General features: G+C 41.2%; 2 protein-coding genes across 2 annotated transcripts in view; both read left to right on the top strand.

The window, feature by feature from the left end:
• The window catches only part of RP1 (RP1 axonemal microtubule associated), a 295,171-nt gene that overhangs the window by 5,953 nt on the left and 263,382 nt on the right, over nt 1-25,836 (top strand). The gene's annotated exons all lie outside the window — the stretch shown is intronic.
• LOC140907927 (oxygen-regulated protein 1-like) lies at nt 1,588-7,236 on the top strand. Its single transcript, XM_073335021.1, has one exon. It carries the CDS (start codon nt 1,588-1,590, stop codon nt 7,234-7,236), a length of 5,649 nt encoding a protein of 1,882 aa, XP_073191122.1.

Raw genomic sequence — 25,836 nt, 5'->3', positions numbered from 1 at the left:
GTGTGTATGTGTGTGTAACAGTAACATAGGTAGTCATGAAAAGAGTTACACAAATTCTTTTAGGGCCCACTCCAGCAAACTACATGCCTAACTTTAAGCAGATAAATAATTCTATTGAAGTCAAATTAATGCTAAGCACATGCTCAAGTGCTCTGCTGGACTGTAACTTTAATATAAATTCCAAACCACTATATAAAATGACTGAATACTTCTTCTAGAAATGTCATTACCAATTATGTCCTTATGCATGTCTTTCTGAATTCGTGTTTGTGTGCACATATTATTTTACATATACATATAAATACACACACAGAAGGAGCACAGTTTAGAAAATTCTGTTTAGATTTCTCATGGTGTACTTTTGGTCTCTCGCCTTTTCTTTTCACTGTGTGACACTCAAAGATAGATGAGATTTTGTCAGTGCATAGGTGCTGAAACTAGGAATGCAAGGGGCGTTCCCACAACCCTGGCTTGAAGTGGTTTCCATAATATATGGGCTTTACAGTTTGGTTCAATGACTCTCAACACCCCCACTGTATAAATTGTTCCAGCACCCCTGTGACAGTGTCAAGTTATTACAAAGTAATACAAACACATTTAGAAATACTTAACTGTGCAGACAAACACATTAGAAGCCTAATTTTATGCCCATTGAAGTCAATATGAATATTCTCATTGACTTCAGTGGTCTTTGGACTAGGTCCTAGAGAACTGTATCATATATTCACATTGTAACTACATGATGTAAATTAAAATGCATGATGTAAAAATCTTATTATAAATGTCTGGCTCAAAATTTAAATGTAAACATATATAGAAGTGCAATCTAAGGGCCCAATTCTACAACCTTTACATACACGAGTAATCCGTGGGACTACTCAGATAACTAAGGATTAGTCATATAAGTGAAGGGTGTAGAATCAAATCCAGAGAGATTTATTTTTGATTCACATGTTGTAGCATCTATTAACATTCAGGTTATGTACTGCATATGCATTTGGATCCATTAATTACTGTTAAATCATCAAGTAGTAAAGGAAAAAGCAGGTTCCATGCTTAATATTTTAGGGACTAATCCTGTGAGTTTCCTGTGTGCCTCTTGCAGGATGTGAAGCACATTCAACAACCAAGTTGATGGAACTGGGAGCATTCGGCACTTCACAGGCTTAGGGCCTTAAAGATTGTAACACTGGTGTTAGAAGGGTCATGTTGCAAAACAAAATAAAGGAAATTGCACCAGCAGTAAAGTTCAGTCTTTGCTCTTTACAAAAGTTCTGTTTTTTCTTTTTAACAAGTTCTTGGAAATGGGTTAGAGAAAATAGATCCCTTACTGTAAAAGTTTTTCTTTATGTTACAATAATTTATTCAATCCCAATGCTCACCAAAAAAAAAATCCCAAAACCTTTCATTGGGTTCCTTTATACTAATCATACTCTGTTTTTTTTCTTTTTTTCTGTCTCCTATCTTTGCTGCCTGCCTGCTGTCTTTCTGTCTGGATTCTTATGTATGATGATTATCTTCTACACTTTCCATCTAATATTGTGAATTTGGGTGCTTTCAATATAAATGTTGAAAGTGAGTACACAAATGCCCTCAGGAGCTCAAATTTACTCAGTTTCTTCTGATAAAGCTTACAGCAATGATAACTCAGATTCTTCTTGCATTCCTGACAATTACATGGGCTTAGCAGAAAATCATTCACATGCTGGTGAAGATTTATCGATGGTGCGCTCTGAAGATGACATTGAGAAATCTGTTCATGTTAATCAAGATGGCAGTATGACAGTAGAGATGAAAGTTCGATTCAGGATAAAAGAGGAAGAAACCATAAAATGGACAACCACTGTCAGTCGTGCTGGTGTTTCTGCTGATAAAAATATCAAGATTTTCAATTCTGCAGTAGGTGAAGAAGATCATTCATCTGATTTAAATATTTCAGCATATATAAAACCTACAGAGGCTCCAGTCTTGGAGAACTACAGTAATGATGAGAGTGACGCACTGCAGCAGATTAGCACAGAAGCAACAAGTAAAGAATCAGAATCTGATTTAAGCACTTCTGATTATAAAATCTGGCAGAACTCTTCTGCAAACATGGACGTATGCAATGTATCAGAGGATAAAGTCAAACCTCATTTTCATAGGCCTCCGACACCTGGGCCAAGAAGAGTGAGACAAAAGAAAGCATTAGTTGAAAGTGTCACTGTAATATCTGACAGAAAGGTTCAGGAAAAGATGATAGGACAATTTTCCTACAGCGAGGAATTAGAAGATGGGGAAAGCAAATCTGAGTATTGCACGGTCACTCAGTCCAGCAGCAAAACATCAAGTACTAACAATTCTAAGCTTAGTGAAATAAGCAACAATGATTTATTAAAGCTTTCTTTAGAAAAGAAAAAAGAAGAAACTCTGATTAAATTAAGCCATAAAAGTCATGGTTTAAAAGAAACTACAAATACAAAGACATTAGATATGCTTGATGAAGATGGATTGTTACAGAACATTTTGGAGAAATCAGTTGTGGAGGAAGGCATGTGTAATAGTTTACTATCAAGCTGCAAAGCTAACATCCGTGGCTTCATACCTTCCTCAACAATTTACTGGACAGATAGGCCACTTTCAGCAGACACTATCAACTCTCCTCATGACCAATGTGGGATTAAAGGAATAAAAAGATCACTGAGTTCTTTCATCAGGTACTCAGAATTGTCTCAATCAAAAAGTGAAGACAGACTATGTAACCCATCTGATTTATTACTTTCTTCTCAAGGATCCATTCACTCAGCCTGTCTTGGAAACAAACAAACAAAGATGACAATGTCAACATGTACTAATGCTACTCCTGAGACAATAAACCTGACAACAGGATCCTCTCCTACCACTGCTGAGAATGAGAAACAATTCCGTGATAGCACTGAATGTGATAAAACCCATTTCACTGACATAAGCCAACCTGCATTGTCTAACAGCAAAAAGAAGAAGAAAAAGAGAAAATCACCATCTCATTATCTGGAACAAGGTGTACATTCACACCAAAATCAGCAATATAAGGAGACTGAAGAGGAAAGAACTTTTAAGAGTGCAGAAAGTGAAAGTATGCAGAAATCTGCAATGCAAATTGGAGATACTTATTCTGAAACATGTCAGAAAAGAGCAATGACATTTCATGTCAGAAATGGTGATGGATCTATCAATTCAAACAAAAACTTATGTCCTGAAAATGACTTATGTCCCCAGGTTTCTGTGGAGCTCCAACAAAATGAGTTAGCATTTAGTAAGAAAACAAAAGCTAATAGACAACTGACCAACATAAAATCCAGATCAGCCAAAAAAATTAGCTTGCCACTATCTGCAAAATGTGAAGAGGGCCTGATAGAGGAAAGAGCTGATTCAAAAAGTGAAACTGAACACAGCCAAAATACACCAGGTACTGAAAAAGAAGGCATATGTCACAGCATTAATTCTATAAAACAGACACACAATTCTTTAATGACATCAAAGCCATTGTCAGAAGTGGCTAATGGTAATAACCTAGAAAGAGAAAAGGACACTGTTATTTCAGATAGTTCATACAAATCTTCAAAGAAAGAGAAAAAACAAAAAAAAAAGAAGAATCCAAGTACAACTGAAAGTAAAATACATATGTCAGATGGCGGTAATGCATTGGATGTTCTGAAACAAGAGGATTTTACAGATGAGGTTGCTGAGTATTCACTTGAAACCTATGTCCAAAACTGGCTGCAAAACACATTTCCAAATGCTGTTTTGCCTCCAAAAAAATTAGCCCCCATAAATAAAAAGGAAGGGAATGTAGCAAATAGTAAAATTTGTCATTCTCCTATGGAAAATATCAACACTCCCTCAGATCAAGAAACTAAGGTTATAGCAAATAAAGTGCACATAACTGGAAAACCCAACCTGATTGGACATCATCTACTAAAAAAGCCAATGGAACCTCTCAGTGAAATGGGAGCTATTGAAGAATCAGCCAAATGGTTATATGGAAGACAAATTGGCTCTTTGACCAATGCTGATACAAGTATAATGAAAGAGGTCAAATATTTATTACAGTCAGATTTCCAACATGATACTAAGCTACAGGTGTTTAATGAAATGCATGAAAATGATAAAAAGAAGTTGCAATCAGAAATTGACACTCGAGATATAAGTCCAAATCAAAGAATAAGTGCTGAGGTTGCTGTCCAAGTTGATTCCAAAATTTTCAGCAAGACTGAAACTGATGCTCCCCAAAAGGATTGTGTGTCTAGTATGGTGTTACAACAACTACAATCAGCTATGCTCGGCATTCAAAAGGCTCATACTGGATGTACAGAAAACTCATGTGGTCCTACAGACTTTTCTTCTCCTTCATTACTTGGATCTTCCCCCAATCTCCTCTTAGCTTGGCTACTTGTGCTGAATCTAAAACAGAGTTTGAATGGTATGTGCAAAGGTGATATGCTAAAAACTACCTGTAGCTGTTCTGAAATATTTACACTGTTACAATTTCTAAAACAAATTGCAGTCACAGAAGAAGCTGAGGACTTGAAGGATGCTGTCTCAAATTTGCAAGAATCGACATCAAATAATTTATTACACTCTGGGAGCAGAATAGAAAAGCAGGACTCTGTACATTGTCATGAAAATCCTTTCATAGTAGAAATTCAGAACATGCCAAACTTTCATGAAAGTGAAAACTCAAATAAGATCTGCATTCCAGAGGATACTAGACATTCTGAGGAAAATGCTGATCTACAAGAGCTGACTGAAGAATTTGAATGCTCTGATGTACAGAAAGACCTCAATGCATCAGCAGAGACTTCAGATCTAAATGACTTGAATGTTCACAAAATACTGTCAGAGAGAAAATACGTGAATGCTAATTCAAATAATTGTAGTCTTACTTCAAATGTAGAACTATCTGAAGAAAATGAAGAAGAGGCTGATAGTTCCTTACAAGAATCTCAGGATAAAACCACAGATACATCATTCAATAATGAAGAATCAGGGACTTCAGAAGAGCCTAATTCAACAGTTCACAGTATAACTTCTAATGATAAAGATAATATTTTAGATCTAGAAATTTCTGAAGTAGAAGATAAAAAAGACATTATGCATCTTGGCAACAATAAAAATGCAGGAGAGCAAGATGGCACAGAAAAACCAAATGAGTGCTATAAATTAGTTTCTGAAACCTCTTGTACAGAATCTTCCTCACAGTCACATTCTGTAGAAGAAAAGAAAGAAAATGGGACTTGTGAAGAAACCCCTGAGAGACTATCTACACCATCACCATTATCTTTTAGTTATGAGTCTAAGCAAATTACAGAATTGGACATAACTGAAGTAGAACAGAAATTGCAAGTAAAACTGTTAGTAAAAGAACTGGAGCATGGAACATGTTCAGATCCTTCTTTTGAATTAAAAAAATGCTCTAAAAGCCCTGCTACTTCTGACTGGTCAGATTATAGACCAGATACTGATGACAGTGATTACAATTATAGGGCATCCAGTGACTTCACCAATGAAAGTGGGGAGGAAGCAATGTATGAAAAACAATATAATACTGGTTATGTTAAAAGAGCTATTGAACAGCTTTATGGTAAAGCAGAAGCCTCCTTTAAGCCTACCTTCCACACTGCATTTCCGTATATGTCTAAAGTTGTTCTTCAAAAGGATGCTGAAGAATCCCAATGTACAGTTATGAATGAAAACTCTTCCCTGTGTCAGGAACATAATTCTTGCTTTGTTGAGAAAATGTCACGGTCTTCACTTATATCACATGAAAGTCTGGAAGAAATAAACAAAGACAACAATACATGGAGGAGAGAGAATTTTTCTTCACCAGCACCACAGTTCAGTCTTAATGGAGAGAAGGTGTATCACAGTGATAACTACTCAGTGCAATGTACAAAGCAATATTGTCAGTGTGGTGTACCTGCTGATGATGATGAAGGAATATTGATTGATAAAGGCAAGTGGCTTCTTAAAGAAAATCATTTGGTGAGACGATCACCACCTGAAAACACTGGAATGTATGGCAATTTGGACACAACTTCAGCAGACACAATGTTTGACAACAATAGTGATGATGTTCCATACTCCCACTTCGCAAATTTGAATCAGTATCCACCACACAGTGAAATATCTTCTTCAGAACCTGAAGACACAGCTAAACCCTCTGAAAGTGGATGCAACTACTTCATTATGCCTCATAATAGTGATTCAGAGCCTTTTCCTGATTTGAGTCTGAAAAGCAAACCTACCCTCAGTGATGATACCCCTTTTCTTCATGCAGTAAAGAAAGAAAACAACAATTTGTCATTCACGATATGCACCACTTCCACGAATCTTTGTACAGAGGCTAATACCAATTATCCAGCCTTTACATCTGTGGAATTTAGATTACCTGATAATAAGGTGCATCCTCTGAAACAGCCTTTAAATGATGAACCTATACAAGCCCAACCAACTAACGACAGTAACGCCAACAGGGGAGCTCTGGAGGAACAAGATTCTCTGGATAAGCTTCATGCTATTTGTGGACAACATTGTCCAATACTGATGGCCATCATAAAACCAGTTAATGAGGAAGACAGAGGATATGCCTACCGAAAAGCATCTGACATTGAGAACCAATTGGGCCTACATTTAATGACCAAAAAATGTCAACATTTGTGCTGGCCAAGCAAAGATTTAATAGGAGATGAAAATAATCATGTGATGCTGAAGAACAACTGTATTAATAAGATTGCCAGTAATATTTTTAATAGATTTTATGCTAATAATACCTTAGATTTCATTAATAGCAATAGCTTTGAGATTCTTGTATCCCCAGGTCTAGGATTAAAAAACAAGTTAAAGATGTTGTATGCGATGGAGGATATGAATGTAAATGCACAGGAGATCAGCAATCATGAAAATAATGTATCCAAACAAGTACTCAACGATATAAGTACCAATAATAAGCTACCTGATACAAAGCAAAAAATATCCCAAAGCTCGAGAGTTAGCCTAATTCAAATTCTTGAAGAAAAATCTGCTCCCTTGTTGACAGATCCAGCAGAGGGCTGCCATTCTGAAACATTTCACAACTGTGACATTATCTTAAATAACACGGAATGTAATGCTTCTGAAAATTTGGAAGAGGAAAATGCCTTTGCTACAGAAGAAGAAACTCTCTTTTGTGTAATAAATAAAAGCAATAAAAGCAGCAATGAAGAGAAAGACACATAATAAAGATATTGGGACATCTGTAAGAAAAAAATAATCATATAATTCACCCTTGCAGACCATGCCCTAAACAAACTCCCATTGAGTGTGATGCTTACACTGAGATGTTTACACTTTTTTACAGCATTGCAGAAATACAGGTAATTGCCTAGATTTTGGGGTGCGGGGGGGGGAGGAAATAATGCAGAATCAGTAACTAACCTCCTATGACAGTGCTGTCATCTTTTTAAAAAAATCAGTTTTACTCATTAATGCTGTTGTATCTTTTGCTTAGAAAGAGTCTGTAACATTCCAACTGTCTTCTCTGAGAAAAATCAACCAATACCTGTTAGAATGAAGAGTTTTATAACCACATATTCACCCACGCTCCAAGATAAACTTCTTACACTTTAGAATGTTTTTAGAGAAAAGCTGGGAATGATCTTGCAGACTGTTCTGACTAAACTGCAAAATAAAATACAGTGGTTAATTTGCAATGAAAAGTAGAAAAGTACTGTTCAAATGTTGTATTACAATGAAAAGTAACAGACGATTGTCATGGTAATTGTGTGTGGGTTTTTAAACCAAGGTTCAAATGGACAGGCCAGCCATGTATGTCTGTTAAAGACCAAACTCAGAAGAGCTGGCATCAGGGTGAGTAAAATAAACTTTTCTGCCTCATCTAAGACCACCATATCTTAGGTGAGATTTGCCTCTGTGGGAATGGAGCAATGCTTCTGCCTCTCTTATCCACTAGGATTTTACAAAGGGGAACAGCCTTGAAACCAGATGGAGTTCCACAGGGCTTCACCAGCAGGAACTTTTGAGGGAAGATGCTGTAGCTAGTGGACTTCCTGGCTGTCCTGGCTTCACCCCCTTCTCGGGCAGCTCTGCCCTCTTCTGAGGCTATGCTAGCTCTGTACAGCCCTCTGCCTGTAGTAAGTGAAGATGCAGTCACTTTGGTCCCACTCCACAAAGGTACATGTTTTGGTACCTATGTCCTTTGGCTCCACTGTGATCCACAAAACTCATGCTGAACACTTGTAGGTGCCCAAGCTTCTGCCTGGGGGATGTGCATTGCTGCCTTGCTCAACATCCAGGTGCCAATCTCCTGCTCCAGAGAGATCCACAAATGCCTAACATGCACGCAGGGCCTGACCAAGAAGGTATGACTGTTTAAGTATTTGCCCACAGGGAACAAATACTTTGGGCCAGAGAGATTGACTCTATTGTCCAGTGGTTAAGGTGCCCATCCTGGGAGATGGGAGACCCAGGGTCCTTTCCCCCTGCTCCAATCATTCTTTCATTATTTATCAAAAGTGGAACAGCTTCAACAGGAGAGACTGAAGGAGCCCCACATCAGAATATCCCACATCTCAGTAGTTAGCACACTCGTCTAACAGGATTTGAACAGGGAGTTCAACTTGGGTCTCCCAGATAAGTGCGCTAACCACTGAGCTAAATGAGTTAGTCGCCTTACTCCAGAAGACTGATTCTGATTTATGGATTGCTAATCATAGAATCATAGAATATCAGGGTTGGAAGGGACCTCAGGAGGTCATCTAGTCCATCCCCCTGCTCAAAGCAGGACCAATCCCCAATTAAATCATCCCAGCCAGGGCTTTGTCAAGCCTGACCTTAAAAACTTCTAAGGAAGGAGATTCTACCACCTCCCTAGGTAACGCATTCCAGTGTTTCACCACCCTCGTAGTGAAAAAGTTTTTCCTAATATCCAACTTAAACCTCCCCCACTGCAACTTGAGACCATTACTCCTTGTCCTGTCCTCTTCTACCACTGAGAATAGTCTAGAACCATCCTCTCTGGAACCACCTCTCAGGTAGTTGAAAGCAGCTATCAAATCCCCCCTCATTCTTCTCTTCTGCAGACTAAACAATCCCAGTTCCCTCAGCCTTTCCTCATAAGTCATGTGTTCCAGACCCCTAATCATTTTTGTTGCCCTTCGCTGGACTCTCTCCAATTTATCCACATCATTCTTGTAGTGTGGGGCCCAAAACTGGACACAGTACTCCAGATGAGGCCTCACCAATGTCGAATAGAGGGGGACGATCACGTCCGTCGATCTGCTCGCTATGCCCCTACTTATACATCCCAAAATGCCATTGGCCTTCTTGGCAACAAGGGCACACTGCTGACTCATATCCAGCTTCTCGTCCACTGTCACCCCTAGGTCCTTTTCCGCAGAACTGCTGCCTAGCCATTCGGTCCCTAGTCTGTAGCTGTGCATTGGGTTCTTCCGTCCTAAGTGCAGGACCCTGCACTTATCCTTATTGAACCTCATCAGATTTCTTTTGGCCCAATCCTCCAATTTGTCTAGGTCCCTCTGTATCCTATCCCTGCCCTCCAGCGTATCTACCACTCCTCCCAGTTTAGTATCATCCGCAAATTTGCTGAGAGTGCAATCCACACCATCCTCCAGATCATTTATGAAGATATTGAACAAAACCGGCCCCAGGACCAACCCCTGGGACACTCCACTTGACACCGGCTGCCAACTAGACATGGAGCCATTGATCATTACCCGTTGAGCCCGACAATCTAGCCAACTTTCTACCCACCTTATAGTGCATTCATCCAGCCCATACTTCTTTAACTTGCTGACAAGAATACTGTGGGAGACCATGTCAAAAGCTTTGCTAAAGTCAAGAAACAAGCAGATATAGGTTTCAGAGTAGCAGCCGTGTTAGTCTGTATTCACAAAAAGAAAAGGAGGACTTGTGGCACCTTAGAGACTAACAAATTTATTTGAGCATAAGCTTTCGTGAGCTACAGCTCACTTCATCGGATGCATATATAGGCACCTCCTTGCAGCCCCAACTTAAGTTCCTATCTCAGAGAGAGAGGAGAGGGGTTTGTCAGCATCTCCCATTGCCTAGGTTAGGCAGCTCCCTGCCTAGCATGCTGGCTTTTGTGGATTGCATTCTAGGGTGCCTAGATGTGCAAATTAGGCTTTGTGGATAGCAGTGGGTTTCTGTGAAAGGTGCCCTGATACCCAGCATTGCATGGCCTAAGTTCCTTAGTGGATCTGAACCTTTTTACCACTGCAAATTGGATTCTTATACTCATTCTGAATCTATGGCACTGCATCAACCTTTACCAAAGATAAATCTGGCCCAGTACGAGAGCATGCTAAAATATATTAGTGCAGCTAATCCTAGCAAGAAACACTGGGTATTGTTCTTTTTAAATTGCCATTCATTTGATTATTATTTCACTAATGAACTGTCCTATAAATGTGATCATACTCATTTTTCTTTTGTAAATATGATAAACTAGTAGATGGATAGGAGTATAATTTAATATATTTCAGGATGTTGCATTCTATTCTTAGAAATATGGATGCCTGTTTATAGAATGTTTTTGCTTTTTCATGTAATTTCAAAATGTAAAACTGGAAAAATATTTAATGTACATAATAACTATAGTGAATATTGGAGGCCAGATTCTAATACCCTTACTCGTGTTGAACTGTACCTTTATCCAGTGCAGTCCCACTGGAGTCAGCGGTACCACTTGTGGAGGAAGGCCCTACTGAACAGGGGTCACAGTAAGAGAATTTGGCCTGTTCATACTCTCTGAAAGTCCGGTGGCAGCTATATCTTTCTGTATATATTTGATATTTTTCTATTGTTTTGAAGCTATATTTATCTTTGAGTTTCTTTGTATTCTGTAAAATAAATCAGTATTAAAATAACTGGAAAGAACATTGTGCTATTGGCTAATATATTTAAGAAGAATCCAAGACACTAAATAACAGACTAACTCTCAAATTATTTTGTCCTTTCCCCCAATTTTGCTGCCAATCACCATGTTCTATTGGGTTCCTCAAAAGTCTTTTTGGACTGCATAATGAAGAGCATAGATGTTTTTCAGCTGTTTACATCTTCATTCACAAACAAAACATTGTTAAAAAAATGTTGTTTGAAAATGTTTCAGTGGAATCCAGCCAGTACTCAAAAGCAATAGTCTATTTTATGTATATAAATGGCTGGAAATGAAGAGTTGAGCAATCTAGCAACTTTTTCATAGTCATATAGTCCTTCATCACATACTATCCCAAATCCTGGATTTACACCACTCAGTCACCCATACTTAATTTATTTGGACTTCCAAAAGCTTTTTACAAAGTTGCTCTCAAGAGATTACTGAGCAAACTAAGTAGTCAGGGGACGAGAGGTAAAGTCCTGTCATGGATTAGAATCTGGCAAAAAGACTGAAAACAAAGGGTGAAATCCTGGCCTCACTGAAGTCAGTGGGACAGAATTTTACCCAAAGAGAAAGAATAAATGGACAATTCTGAGCGTGGCCAAAGACTAACAGTGAGATGTTCCAAGAATCTATATTAGGCAGATCTCAACAAACTCAGAGAAATAGTAGGCAAGGTCCCTTGGAGAGACCAGTTAGGAAGAAGAAGCGTCAAAGAGGGCAGGCAGTTCCTAAAAGATGTAATACTAGAGACTCAACATCAAGCTACTCTGATACAGAGGAAAGATAAGAAGAGCCACAGGGGACCAATGTGGCTGCACAAGGAGCTTTTTAGCTATGTAAAAACCAAAAGGGATACATATGGGAAATGGAAGGATGCATACATGGGAATAGCACAAGTGTGTAGGGACAAAACCAGGAAAGCGAAGGCAAGGAATGAGTTACAACTGGAAAGAAATGTTTGACAACAAGAAGGGGTTCCAACAAATATATCCAAAGAAAAAGAAAAATCAGGGATGGTGTAGGTCTGCTGCTCAATGGAGGTGGTGAGCTGGTAATGAAAGATGATAAGAAGGTGGAGTTGCTCAATGCCTACTTTGCTTCAGTCTTCACACAAAAAATACCATGACTGGACTACGAGTGAAGTTATTGTAAACAGTTAAGGGGAAGGGATGTAGATCAGGATAAGTAAAGAACAGGTCAGAGATCTTCTGACTAACTTGAATTGAAGTCAGCTGGACCTGATGCTATTCACCCCAAGGTGCTGAAAGAATTAGCTGAAGAATTCTCGGCGCCATCAGCAATAATATTTGCAAACTCATGGATGACAGGAGACATCCCAGAAGACTGGAGAAGGGCTAACGTAGTGCCCATCTTAGAAAGGGGGAAAAGAGGAGCTGGGGAACTATAGACCAGTCAGTTTGACCTTGATACCTGGGAAGCTACTAGGACAAGGACTAAAACATGCAATTTGCAAATACCTGGAGGATTAAGGGGTGATCACTAGCAGCCAGCATGGATTTACTCAGAAAAATCAGGCCAAACCAGCTTGATTTCCTTCTTTGACAAGGGAAGTGGTTTGGTGCATAATGGAATGCGGTGGACATAATGTACGTGGACTTCAGCAAGGCTTTTGACATAGTTCCCCATGACATTTTCATAAGTAAGCTGGAGAAATATGGGCTTGGTAGAACTACTATTAACCACAAACAAAGAGTTACGATTAATGAAATTATGTCAGATTGGAAGAAGGTCTCAAGTGCGGTTCCACAAGAGTCTGTTCTGGGGCCAGTGTTATATTATCTTTATTAATGACCTGGATATAGGAATAGAGAGCATACTGATCAAATTTGCAGATGACACAAATTTAGGAAGGGTTGCAAACACTTTGGAGGACAGAGCTAAAATTCAAAGGGATCTTGATAAATTGGAGAACAGAGCTATAGACATCAACATGAAATTAAACAAAGACAAATGTAAGATGCTACACGTAGGGAAGAAAAACCAAATACACAAATGCAGAATGGGGGATAACTGACTTGGCAGCAGCACTGCTGAGAATGATCTGGGAGTTGTGGTGCATCACAACCTCAACATGAGTCAACAATGTGATGCTGTTGCAAAAAAAAGCAATGACTGTGCCCACATATCTATTCAGGGGACACCATCACAGGGCCTAATAACATTAGCCACACTATCAGAGGCTCGTTCACCTGCACATCCACCAATGTGATATATGCCATCATGTGCCAGCAGTGCCCCTCTGCCATGTACATTGGGCAAACTGGACAGTCTCTACCTAAAAGAATAAATGGACACAAATCAGATGTCAAGAATTATAACATTCATAAACCAGTCGGAGAACACTTCAATCTCTCTGGTCACACGATTACATACATGAAAGTTGTGATATTACAACAAAAAAACTTCAAATCCAGACTCCAGCGAGAGACTGTTGAATTGGAATTCATTTGCAAATTGGATACAATTAACTTAGGCTTGAATAGAGACTGGGAGTGGCTAAGTCATTATGCAAGGTAACCTATTTCCCCTTGTTTTTTCCTACCCCTCCCCCCCTCAGACATTCTTGTTAAACCCTGGATTTGTGCTGGAAATGGCCCACCTTGATTATCATATACATTGTAAGGAGAGTGGTCACTTTAGATAAGCTATTACCAACAGGAGAGTGGGTTTGTGTGGAGGGGGGAGGGGGGAGAAGAAAACCTGGATTTGTGCTGGAAATGGCCCACCTTGATTATCATACACATTGTAAGGAGAGTGATCACTTTAGATAAGCTATTACCAGCAGAAGAGTGGGGTGTGGGGGGGAGGTATTTTTCATGCTTTGTGTGTATAAAAAGATCTTCTCCACTTTCCACAGTATGCATCCGATGAAGTGAGCTGTAGCTCACGAAAGCTTATGCTCAAATAAATTGGTTAGTCTTTAAGGTGCCACAAGTACTCCTTTTCTTTTTGCAAAAAAAGCAATGCAATTTTAGGTTACATTAACAGACGCATAGCATGCAAGTCAAGGGAGGTGATGGTACTGCTCTACTCGGCACTGGTTAGGCCTCAGCTGGAGTGCTGTGTCCATTTTGGTCACCAATGTATAGAAAGGATGTAGAGAAACTGGAAAGAAACCAGAGGCAAGAAACAAAGCAATATGAGCAAAAGCTGAAGGAACTGGATATGTTTAGTTTGGAAAAGAGGAGCTTAAGGGAGGGCATGATACTTGAAAGTCTGCCATAAAGAGATGGAGAAAAATTGTTTTCTCTTGCCACAGAGGGCAGGACAAGAGACAATGGGTTCAAACTACAGCATAACAGATTTAGATTAAATGTCAGGAAAAACTTCTAACTAAGAACAGTAGGACAATGGGACAGACTGCCTAGGAATGTCGTGGAAGCTCCTTCGCTAGAAGTTTTCAAAAGGACGCTGGACGGCCATCTGCTCTGGATGGTTTAGACACAACAAATCCTGCATCTTAGCAGGACGTTAGACTAGAGGACCCTCGTGGTCTCTTCAAACCCCGTGGTTCTGTGATTCTAAGTTGCAGCAGACTGTTAGGAATAATTTGAACTACTCATATATATTGCTTGGCTCTGTAAAGTAACTGAAAAAGAACTTGAGAGTCATTGTGGATGGCTCAGTGAACATTCTACTCAATGTGAAGTGGCAATCAAATAGCAAATGAAATATGTGAAGGATGGGATAGAAAACAATACAGAAAATATTGTAATATCTGTATATAAATTAGGGCTGTCAAGCAATTAAAAAAATTAATTGAGATTAATCACGTGATTAATTGCGATGTTAAACAATAATAGAATACCATTTATTTAAATATTTTTGGGTGTTTTCTACATTTTCAAATATTGATTTCAATTACAACACAGAATATAAAGTGTACAGTGCTTATTTTATATTTATTTTTATTACAAATATTTGCACTGTAAAAAACAAAAGAAATGGTATTTTTCAGTTCACCTAATACAAGTACTTTAGTGCAATCTCTTTGTCATGAAAGTTGAACTTACAAATGTAGACTTATGTACAAAAAATAACTGCACACAAAATTAAAACAATATAAAACTTTAGAGCCTACAAGTCCACTCAGTCCTACTTCTTGTTCAGCCAATCGCTAAGACAAACAAGTTTGTTTATATTTACGGGAGAGAATGATGCCCACTTCTTGTTTACAATGTCACCTGAAACTGAGAACAGAAGGTCACATGGCATTGTTGTAACTAGTGTCACAAGATATTTATGTGCCAGATGCGCTAAAGATTCATATGCCCCTTCATGCTTCAGCCACAATTTCAGAGGACATGCATCCATGTTGATGACGGGTTCTGATTGATAATGATCCAAAGCAGTGCGAACACATTCATTTTCATTATCTGAGTCAGATGCCACTAGCAGAAGATTGTTTTTTTGGTTTTTTTGTTTTGATGGTTCGGGTTCTGTAGTTTCTGCATTGGAGTGTTGCTCTTTTAAGACTTCTAAGAACATGCTCCATACCTCGTCCCTCTCAGATTTTGGATGGCACTTCAGATTCTTAAACTTTGGGTCGAGTGCTGTAGCTATCTTTAGAAATCACACATTGGTACCTTCTTTGCGTTTTGTCAAATCTGCAGTGAAAGTGTTCTTGAAATGAACAACATGTTCTGGGTCATCATCTGAGACTGCTATAACACGAAATATATGGCAGAATGTGGGTAACACAGAGCAGGAGACATACAATTCTCCACCAAGAAGTTCATTCACAAATTTCATTAACGCATGATTTTTGTTTAACAAGCATCATCAGCATGAAAGCATGTATTCTGGAATAGTTGTTGAATGTTTAGCATATCTGGCCGTAAATACCTTACACTGCCTGCTATAAAAGTGCCATGCAATCATCTGTTCTTACTTTCAGGTGACATTGTAAATAAGAAGCAGGCAGCATTATCTCCCATAAATGTAAACAAACTTGTTTGTCTTAGCAGTTGGCTGAACAAGAAGTAGGACTGAGTGGACTTGTAGGCTCTAAAATTTTACATTGTTTTGTTTTTGAGTGCGGTTATGTAACAAAAAAGATCTACATTTGTAAGTTGCACTTTCACGATAAGTTGTACTTGCACTACAGTACTTGTATGAGGTGAATTGAAAAATACTAATTCTTTTGTTTATCATTTTTACAGTGCAAATATTTGTAATAAAAAATAACAATATAAAGTGAGCACTGTACACTTTGTATTCTGTGTTGTAATTGAAATCAATATATTTGAAAACATCCAAAAATATTTACTAAATTTCAATTGGTATTCTATTGTTTAGCAATACAATTAAAACTGTGATTAATCATGATTAATTTTTTTAATCGTAATTAATTTTTTTGAGTTTATCATATGCGTTAACTGCGATTAATCGACAGCCCTAATATAAATTGATACTGCACCCTCATCCAGCACACTATATTCAGTTCTGCTCAGCCTGTCTTAGGCCTGATCTACACTACAGAGTTAGGTTGACATAAGGCAGCTTATGTCAACCTAACTATGTAAGTGCCTACGCTACAATGGTGCTCCCACCAATGTAATTCACTCACTTCACTGACCTAATAACTCCACCTCTGTGAGAGGTGTGGCACTTAGGACGATGTAGTTTGGGCAACACAGTGTCTGTGTAGACACAATGTTGCTTACATCAACTGTTGGCTGTCAACCCTGTACATGGGGCTCATAGCTGGACCTCTCCCCACCCTGGTGCTGACAGCCCTGGGTGCCGGGCTCACAGAGCTAGGCCACACCTCCCCAGAGATGACTGTCTGAGCTATCAGCCAGGCGCCAGGCTCACAGCTTGGGTTGTCAATGCCGGGGGAGGGGGAGTCCAGCTGTGAGCCCAGCACCCAGCTGGCAGCTTGGGCTGTCAGCACCAGGGCTGCAGGCCTCCAGCTGTCAGTACCCCACAATGGCCCACTTCGGTCAGTGGAAGCGCTCCAGGTGAGGATGTGCACCACCGACAGAAGGAGCACAGTGTGAACGTGAACCACTGCTCTAATTGCTGTGGTGGCTATACATCGACTTAACTTTGTAGTGTAGATGAGGCCTTAGAAAAGAAGTTGCAGGAATAGAAAAGGCCCAGAGATGTGTGGTGCAAATGCTGAGAGGGCTGGGCTGAGTAGAGGTTTGAAAATGATGGGGCTGCTTTGTTTAAAGAGGGTGCAGATAAGAAGGGACATGTAGAGATATAAAAAACAATGACTGGTATTGAGAATGGGATGCTCCTATTCACCCTTTCTCATCTTACAAGAACAATAGAACACAAGAAAATTGAAAGGAAACACATTTAAAGCTATGGATATTTCTTTTATACAGGGAGTACTTGTAACCCACTAAACTCATTGCAACAAAATATCCAATATCAATATGAACGGCTTCTCAGGATTAAAAAAGGATTAGACATTTATATGATTAAGAATAAAAAAATTAACAGATACAAACACTTGTGCTTCAGGGCACAAGACAACCACTAACTGGTTGGGCAGTGTATGCCATCATTGTCCATTAAAGAGTTTCTTGAACCTTCTTCCAAAGCCCCTGGTTCTGGCCACAGCCTGAGACTGGATTCTAGACTAGATGAACTACTGGTGTGACAGTTTTTATGTTACTCCATTTCTAGGGGCGTAGGAACTTCAACAGGTTATAAGACTCAACAAAAGTGTGGGCAAAACTAGGTTCTGGAGGTGGAGGCATGGAGAATGTTTTAATTCCATGTGTTTTAATAATCAATTGATAATATAGTGGGAACAGCAGCAATCACTTTGGTTAAGATTGGTTGCACAACGGTTTCCAATCTAATTCTTTGGTTTTGATTATTTTTAACTTTTCTTCAATTTTACAGGTGACATTTTCCACCATTTGTCTGTCCCAGAAGGTGATTTTTTTGGGTAACTGTCTTAAGGCTGAAATGGTTGGGTATTAAAACGATTGTTGGCTGTTTTTACTTCCTTTGTTCTGAAAAATGGCTGAAGAGTTTTTGCTCATACTTTCCAAAGACCAATGCCTGGACAAAGTTAGCTTGAAAAGTTTTGGGTGACTGAAAATAGGGTACTAGAAATGAAACCACCACACATCTTGGACTACAACGTTCACTGCTACCCCCCATTATGATAAATTGGAGGTAAAGTCTGCTGATGGGTAAGATGGCTGTGTGTATATAAATCATAAGTAAAACAAACAACAGCTAATGAAGACTTACTAATTTCTCAGAAATGGTATATTCAGTTTGAGAACACAGAACATGTTCTCAATGAATGGTTTGCTATATTTTATCAGTTTTCAGTACCCAGTTCACAAAGTCATGTTTCCCATTACTTTTATGAATGTCAAAAGGAGCCAATGCAATTTTATTGCTTAACTTATCATTCTTAAACACGTTTCCTTTAACTTTGATAGCACTGATATTGTAAAATGGCATTAGTCCAATTACCATATTAATCCACTGTAAGAATTAAGGGGATTATTTAATGAAGCCAAAGCTTTACCAACCTTAATCATTGGAATTAAGTTGAGTTGTCAGGTACACGTGTATAGCCTGACTTGCACATTGCACAGATATTTTGACTTAATGCTTATAAATGAGGCCAACATGTAGGATTAAGGAGGAGTGCAATATGTTTGGCTGTAATCAGTCCATACTCATGCAACCACAGGAAAGAACAACATTTCTTATAACTGCGCAAACTTTATAGACTCTGAGACAAATTCAGACATGGTGAAAGCATATTACACCAGTTTTTAATGCGGACCATATTTTCCTCTATTGTTGCAGAATGTAATTCTGCTATTTGCTTCTGTTCCTCCATTTTCTCTCTTGCAGCTTCTGTTCTTGTTGCTGTGCTGTTGGCTATTCTTGAACTTTTTGGATCTTGTTAGTTGAATGCGATCTTTCAAATAAGGATCTATATGCACTGTGGGGGAAAAAAAAACCCTCTTAGCCCTGGTCTACACTAGGAGTTTAGGTCGAATTTAGCAACGTTAAATCGATGTAAACCTGCACCCGTCCACACGATGAAGCCCTTTTTTCGACTTAAAGGGCTCTTAAAATCGATTTCTGTACTCCACTCCTGACAAGTGGATTAGTGCTTAAATCGGCCTTGCTGGGTCAAATTTGGGGTACTGTGGACACAATTAGATGGTATTGGCCTCCGAGAGCTATCCCAGAGTGCTCTATTGTGACCGCTCCGGACAGCACTCTCAACTCAGATGCACTGGCCAGGTAGACAGGAAAAGGCCCGCAAACTTTTGAATTTCAATTTCCTGTTTGCATGGTCACCTGCAGCTTGCCACGCTGGCCAGAGCTCATCAGCAGAGGTGACCATGATGGAGTCCCAGAATCGCAAAAGAGTTCCAGCATGGACCAAACGGGAGGTACGGGATCTGATCACTGTATGGGGAGAGGAATCCGTGCTATCAGAACTACATTCCAGTTTTCGAAATGCCAAAACCTTTGTCAAAATCTCCCAGGGCATGAAGGACAGTGGCCATAACAGGGACCCGAAGCAATGCTGCGTGAAACTTAAGGAGCTGAGGCAAGCCTACCAGAAAACCAGAGAGGCAACTGGCCGCTCCAGGTCAGAGCCCCAAACGTGCTGCTTCTATGATGAGCTGCATGCCATTTTAGGGGGTTCAGCCACCACTACCCCAGCCGTGTTGTTTGACTCCTTCAGTGGAGATGGAGGCAACACAGAAGCAGGTTTTGGGGATGAGGAAGATGATGATGATGAAGTTGTGGATAGCTCACAGCAAGCAAGCGGAGAAACTGGTTTTCCTGACAGCCAGGAACTGTTTCTCACCCTGAACCTGGAGCCAGTACCCTCTGAACCCACCCAAGGCTGCCTCCCGGACCCAGCAGGCGGAGAAGGGACCTCTGGTGAGTGTACCTTTTAAAATACTATACATGGTTTAAAAGCAAGCATGTTTAATGATTAATTTGCCCTGGCATTTGCAGCTCTCCTGGATGTACTCCCAAAGCCTTTGCAAAAGGTTTCTGGGGAGAGCAGCCTTATTCCGTCCACCATGGTAGGACACTTTACCATGCCAGGCCAGTAGCACGTACTCGGGAATCATTGTAGAACAAAGCATTGCAGTGTATGTTTGCTGGCATTCAAACAACATCCGTTCTTTATCTCTCTGTGTTATCATCAGGAGAATGATATCATTCATGGTCACCTGGTTGAAATAGGGTGCTTTTCTTAAGGGGACATTCAGAGGTGCCCGTTCCTGCTGGGCTGTTTGCCTGTGGCTGAACAGAAATGTTCCCCGCTATAAGCCATGGGGAGGGTTGAGGGGCTAGCCACGTGGTGAGGGTAGGCAAAATGTGACCTTGGAACGAAAGCACATGTGCTGTGTATGTAATGTTAACAGCAAGGTTTACCGTGAAACAGTGTATCCATTGTTCTATAAAATGTGTCTTTTTAAATACCACTGTCCCTCTTTTTTTTTCTCCACCAGCTGCATGTGTTTCAAGGATCACAGGATCTTCTCCTTCACAGAGGCTAGTGAAGATTAGAAGGCGAAAAAAATGCACTTGTGATGAAATGTTCTCTGAGCTCATGCTGTCCTTCCACACTGACAGAGCACAGACGAATACGTGGAGGCAGACAATGTCAGAGTGCAGGAAAGCACAAAATGACTGGGAGGAGAGGTGGCGGGCTGAAGAGAGTAAGTGGTGGGCTGAAGAGAGGGCTGAAGCTGAAAGGTGGCGGCAGCGTGATGAGAGGAGGCAGGATTCAATGCTGAGGCTGCTGGAGGATCAAACCAATATGTTCCAGCGTATGGTTGAGCTGCAGGAAAGGCAGCAGGAGCATAGACCGCTGCTACAGCCCCTGTGTAACCACCCTCCTCCCCAAGTTCCATAGCCTCCTCACCCAGACGCCCAAGAAAACGGTGGGGGGGCCTCCGGCCACTCCACCCCAGAGGATTGCCCAAGCAACAGAAGGCTGGCATTCAATAAGTTTTAAAGTTTTAAACTTTTAAAGTGCTGTGTGGCCTTGTCCTTCCCTCCTCCACCACCCCTCCTGGGCTACCTTGGTAGTTATCCCCCTATTTGTGTGATGAATGAATAAAGAATGCATGAATGTGAAGCAACAATGACTTTATTTCCTCTGCAAGCGGTGATCGAAGGGAGGAGGGGAGGGTGGTTAGCTTACAGGGAAGTAGAGTGAACCAAGGGGCAGGGGGTTTCATCAAGGAGAAACAAACAGAACTTTCACACCGTAGCCTGGCCAGTCATGAAACTGGTTTTCAAAGCTTCTCTGATGCGTACCGCGCCCTCCTGTGCTCTTCTAACCGCCGTGGTGTCTGGCTGTGTGAAACCAGAAGCCAGGCGATTTGCCTCAACCTCCCACCCCATCATAAACATCTCCCACTTACTCTCACAGATATTGTGGAGCGCACAGCAAGCAGTAATAACAGTGGGAATATTGGTTTCGCTGAGGTCTAACCAAGTCAGTAAACTGCGCCAGCGCACTTTTAAACGTCCAAATGCACATTCTACCACCATTCTGCACTTGCTCAGCCTGTAGTTGAACAGCTCCTGACAACTGTCCAGGGTGCCTGTGTATGGCTTCATGAGCCATGGCATTAAGGGGTAGGCTGGGTCCCCAAGGATAACTATAGGCATTTCAACATCCCCAACGGTTATTTTCTGGTCTGGGAAGAAAGTCCCTTCTTGCAGCTTTTGAAACAGACCAGAGTTCCTGAAGATGCGAGCATCATGTACCTTTCCCGGCCATCCCACATTGATGTTGGTGAAACGTCCCTTGTGATCCACCAGTGCTTGCAGCACCATTGAAAAGTACCCCTTGTGGTTTATGTACTCGCCAGCTTGGTGCTCAGGTGCCAAGATAGGGATATGGGTTCTGTCTATGGCCCCACCACAGTTAGGGAGTCCCATTGCAGCAAAGCCATGCACTATGACCTGCACATTTCCCAGACTCACTACCCTTGATATCAGCAGATCTTTGATTGCGTTGGCGACTTGGATCACAGCAGCCCCCATAGTAGATTTGCCCACTCCAAATTGATGCCCGACTGACCGGTAGCTGTCTGGCGTTGCAAGCTTCCACAGGGCTACTCTCAAGCCACTCTCTTCTCAGCTGTGAGGGCTGCTCTCATCTTGGTAGTCTTGTGCCTCAGGGCAGGGGAAAGCAAGTCACAAAGTTCCATGAAAGTGCCCTTACACATGTGAAAATTTCGCAACCACTGGGAATCATCCCAGACCTGCAACACTATGCGGTCCCACCAGTCTGTGCTTGTTTCCCGAGCCCAGAATCGGCATTCCACCGCATGAACCTGCCCCATTAGCACCATGATGACCACATTGCCAGGGCCCGTGCTTTGAGAGAAGTCTGTGTCCATGTCCTCATCACTCACATCACCGCGCTGATGTCATCTACTCGCCCAGTATCGCTTTGCCAGGTTCTGGTGCTGCATATACTGCCGGATTATGCGTGTGGTGTTTAATGTGCTCCTAATTGCCAAAGTGATCTGAGCGGGCTCCATGCTTGCCGTGGTATGGCGTGAAATGCACAGAAAAAAGGCGTGGAATGATTGTCCGCTGTTGCCCTGACGGAGGGAGGAGCGACTGAGAACATGGCTTACAGGGAATTAAAATCAACAAAGGGGGTGGCTTTGCGAGAAACTGAATGGCCCCCTCAAGGATAGAACTCAAAACCTCAAGGATAGAGCTCAAAACTGGGTTTAGCAGGCTGTTGATTTCACGGAGGGAAGGAGGGAGGAGAAAATGAATACAAAACAAATCTGGTCTATTTCTTGCTTTGAGCCACTTCATCTATCTTTATACATCTTGCTGGCAGCAGACTGTGCAGTACGACCACTAGTCATTATCATCTCCTGGGTGCTCGGCAGAAGACGGTGCAGTATGACGACTAGCCATCATCTTCTGCTAGCTGGAGGTTAAAAGACAGTGCACTGCTGGTAGGACTCAATCGCCACGAGACGAAACAAGGGAAATGACTTGGCTGAGTCACTCCCATCTTTGCCTAGGTGCCCAGTTAAAAGAGCACCCAGGACTACGTCGATGACGGCTACCAGTCATACTGCACTGTCTGCTGCCAAAAGGCAATAAACTGCTGCTGTGTAGCAATGCAGTACCGCGTCTGCCAGCACGCAGGAGACATACGGTGATGGTTAGCTGAGCGGGCTCCATGCTTGCTGTGGTATGGCATCTGCACAGGTAACTCAAGAAAAAAGGCGCAAATGATGGTCTGCCTTTGCTTTCATGGAGGGAGGGAGGGAACGGGGGCCTGACGATATGTACCCAGAACCACCCGCGACAATGTTTTAACCCCATCAGGCACTGGGATTTCTACCCAGAATTCAAATGGGCAGCAGAGACTGTGGGAACTGTGGGATAGCCACCCACAGTGCAATGCTCCGGAAGTCGACGGTTGCCTCGGTACTGTGGACACACTCCGCCGACTACATGCACTTAGAGCATTTGTGTGGGGACACACACAATCAACTGTATAAAAATGCTTTCTACAAAACCGACTTCTATAAATTCAACCAAATTTCATAGTATAGACATACCCTTAGTAGTGTATCCTGGGTTCAGAAGCTATTATTTGTTCTCACCACTGTCTCAGTTTAATGTCTTCAAACTGTGACAGTTCTTGAAGGATGGGAGTTTAACCTGGCATTGAGTGTCTATTCAGCAGTTTGTTTTATAATTTAATAATGACAATATAATTATTTAGCTGAGCCTTTGGCTCACACATGTATAACAGCACTCAGAAAACTCAGCTGATATTCAGGGGCAAAGTGCATCTCTTTCAAAAATTAATGAATGCTAGATTGCAGTCTTTATTTCTTATAAAAAGTGCATACCTCATGCAAGAGTGAGATTTTTTAGATCCCTATTTTTAAGCAATCTAACGACTCCCAATTTCTGTTCCATTATACATTATTTTAATACTTTGTACTTATGCCATCTTTACACCATGGACCTCAAAGCACGTTAGAAACCAATAACTTAATCCTAGAACACTGCTGTGGGGTGAATATTGTGGCAAAACTATGAAAAGAATAAATTCATTAAGAGAGGCTATCTCACAGATATAACCTCCCTGGGAGAGGTTAAAAGCCACTACTGGTATCCAAATAGGGTTAATGCTGAAGGCCAAATCCTCAGCCAAAGGTGAAGGCAGCAGAAGGTCCTAAATACAGTTGAACAAATGTGGTTCTGTTGCACTGAGTGAAGTAGTATGTGGAGATGGGGTGCAAGTGTGTGAAATAGAGCTAGTGCTTTGAGAGCTAGGGGAAAGTCCATCCACTGTAGCATGGGGAGACTCATGTAGCTGGAATGGAGACAGCAAAGGGTACCAAATGTGTTGTGAGCAAAGCATTCATAACTAGGAGGTACCACCAGCCAATCCCCTTCACATATTGAGACAGAGCAGCCAAAGATGTCACTGCAGCCTTGAGCTTACAAGAGTGCGGTGTAATGGCTCTGTAGTCAATCACTGGACATCAGGAGCTTTACTGTAATGGTCTTCCAAAACACCCAGTGCATATCTCATTTACTCAGCCATTGTGGAATAAATACAATTTGTTCAGTCACTTACATTAGGAATTTAGACAAATTGTACCACATTGTCTTTAATAAAGGGGAGTTTACAGCAGCAGCATAACTACTAGGGGGAGAGAGACATGTCCCCCTCCATATTTCTGTTATTCTGTTGAAGGCTGTCTGAAAGCAAGAACTCTTGGTTTCTCCCAACATTTTTGTGTGTGTCATTTGCACCATTGGTTTACAACACCTATTGTCTCAAGGCAGTGCTTCCTTTGAAATACTGCAAAACAGAATGAAGGGGTTTTTGAGTGTCAAAATGTTTTGTTGACTGAGGGCCAGAGCTTTTAAAAGAACTTAGGTATTGCTTGCACAGGGATAGTTAAACACCTAAGAAAGGGCTTTTCAGTAGCCCGCCAGCCAGCTGCGTGGGGAGCCATGGAAGCAAGCCAGGAGAAAGGGTTGAGGAGAGGCAAAGGGCTTAGGCACTTAAGTTGCTGAACTGATGCATCTGGCTGACAGGCCAGAGGTAGGTGCTTCCCTCTGCTCAAGATTCTCAGCTGCGAACCTTCTCCTGGATTTAGGCATCTGAGCCAGGTCACCCCTAGTTAGTTGATGCCCTACAGGGTGAAACCGTCTCTCTTTTTCTCTGTCTCCTAGTCACATGAGACGCCTCTCTCAAGCTCAGCGTGTGTTTCCTTGTACCACCCCTCCTATTGGTGGCCTGCATCCTTCTACTATGGGCTCTGACAGGTACTGGGTCTTAGGTGTGCTTAGAAGAAGGAATACCCTGTCTAGTTTAAAAACCTTGCTCTGGGAACCTCCAGGGCTTTGGCCTGAGCCTTGCTGCAGCCATCTCCAAGGTACTTAGGCCGCTTTGAAATTGCTGACCAATGGAAACTTGGGTGCCTGGGGACTTCGGCACCTAGGGGCTCAGGTGGCACCTGAGCTGCAGCTTTTAAAATGTCAATGGCACCACCATGGTGGATTTAGGAGCCTATCTGCCTGTTTAGGCACCTAAATCCCTTTCAAAATCTGACCCGGCTTTTTCACCATTCGATAACAGAGTAAGTCCCATCCACACAAGCTAAAAATGAATTGTGGTATAAGATGGTAAGGGTGTGACAGAATAAAATGTATATTATTTACTGATTACTTCGAATTTTAAAAATACAACTCTGTGCCCTAAAACATAGCTGCTAGTGTCTCAGCCCCCCAGTTGTCATTTTGCATGACACCGTCATTACACGATGTAATTCTGAGTGACAGCCATGGCACATATTCTTAAAGAATTTAATGGATTGTGGGTGTGATAAATA

Source organism: Lepidochelys kempii, chromosome 2 (assembly GCF_965140265.1).
Source record: "Lepidochelys kempii isolate rLepKem1 chromosome 2, rLepKem1.hap2, whole genome shotgun sequence".
Lineage (NCBI taxonomy): Eukaryota > Metazoa > Chordata > Testudines > Cheloniidae > Lepidochelys > Lepidochelys kempii.
Note: the sequence above shows the minus strand (reverse complement) of the source record. Positions and strands in the feature narration are given on the sequence as shown.

Bases quoted from the DNA above. Each gene is read 5' to 3' on its own strand.
- LOC140907927 (XM_073335021.1), top strand. From the start codon at position 1,588: ATGCCCTCAGGAGCTCAAATTTACTCAGTTTCTTCTGATAAAGCTTAC.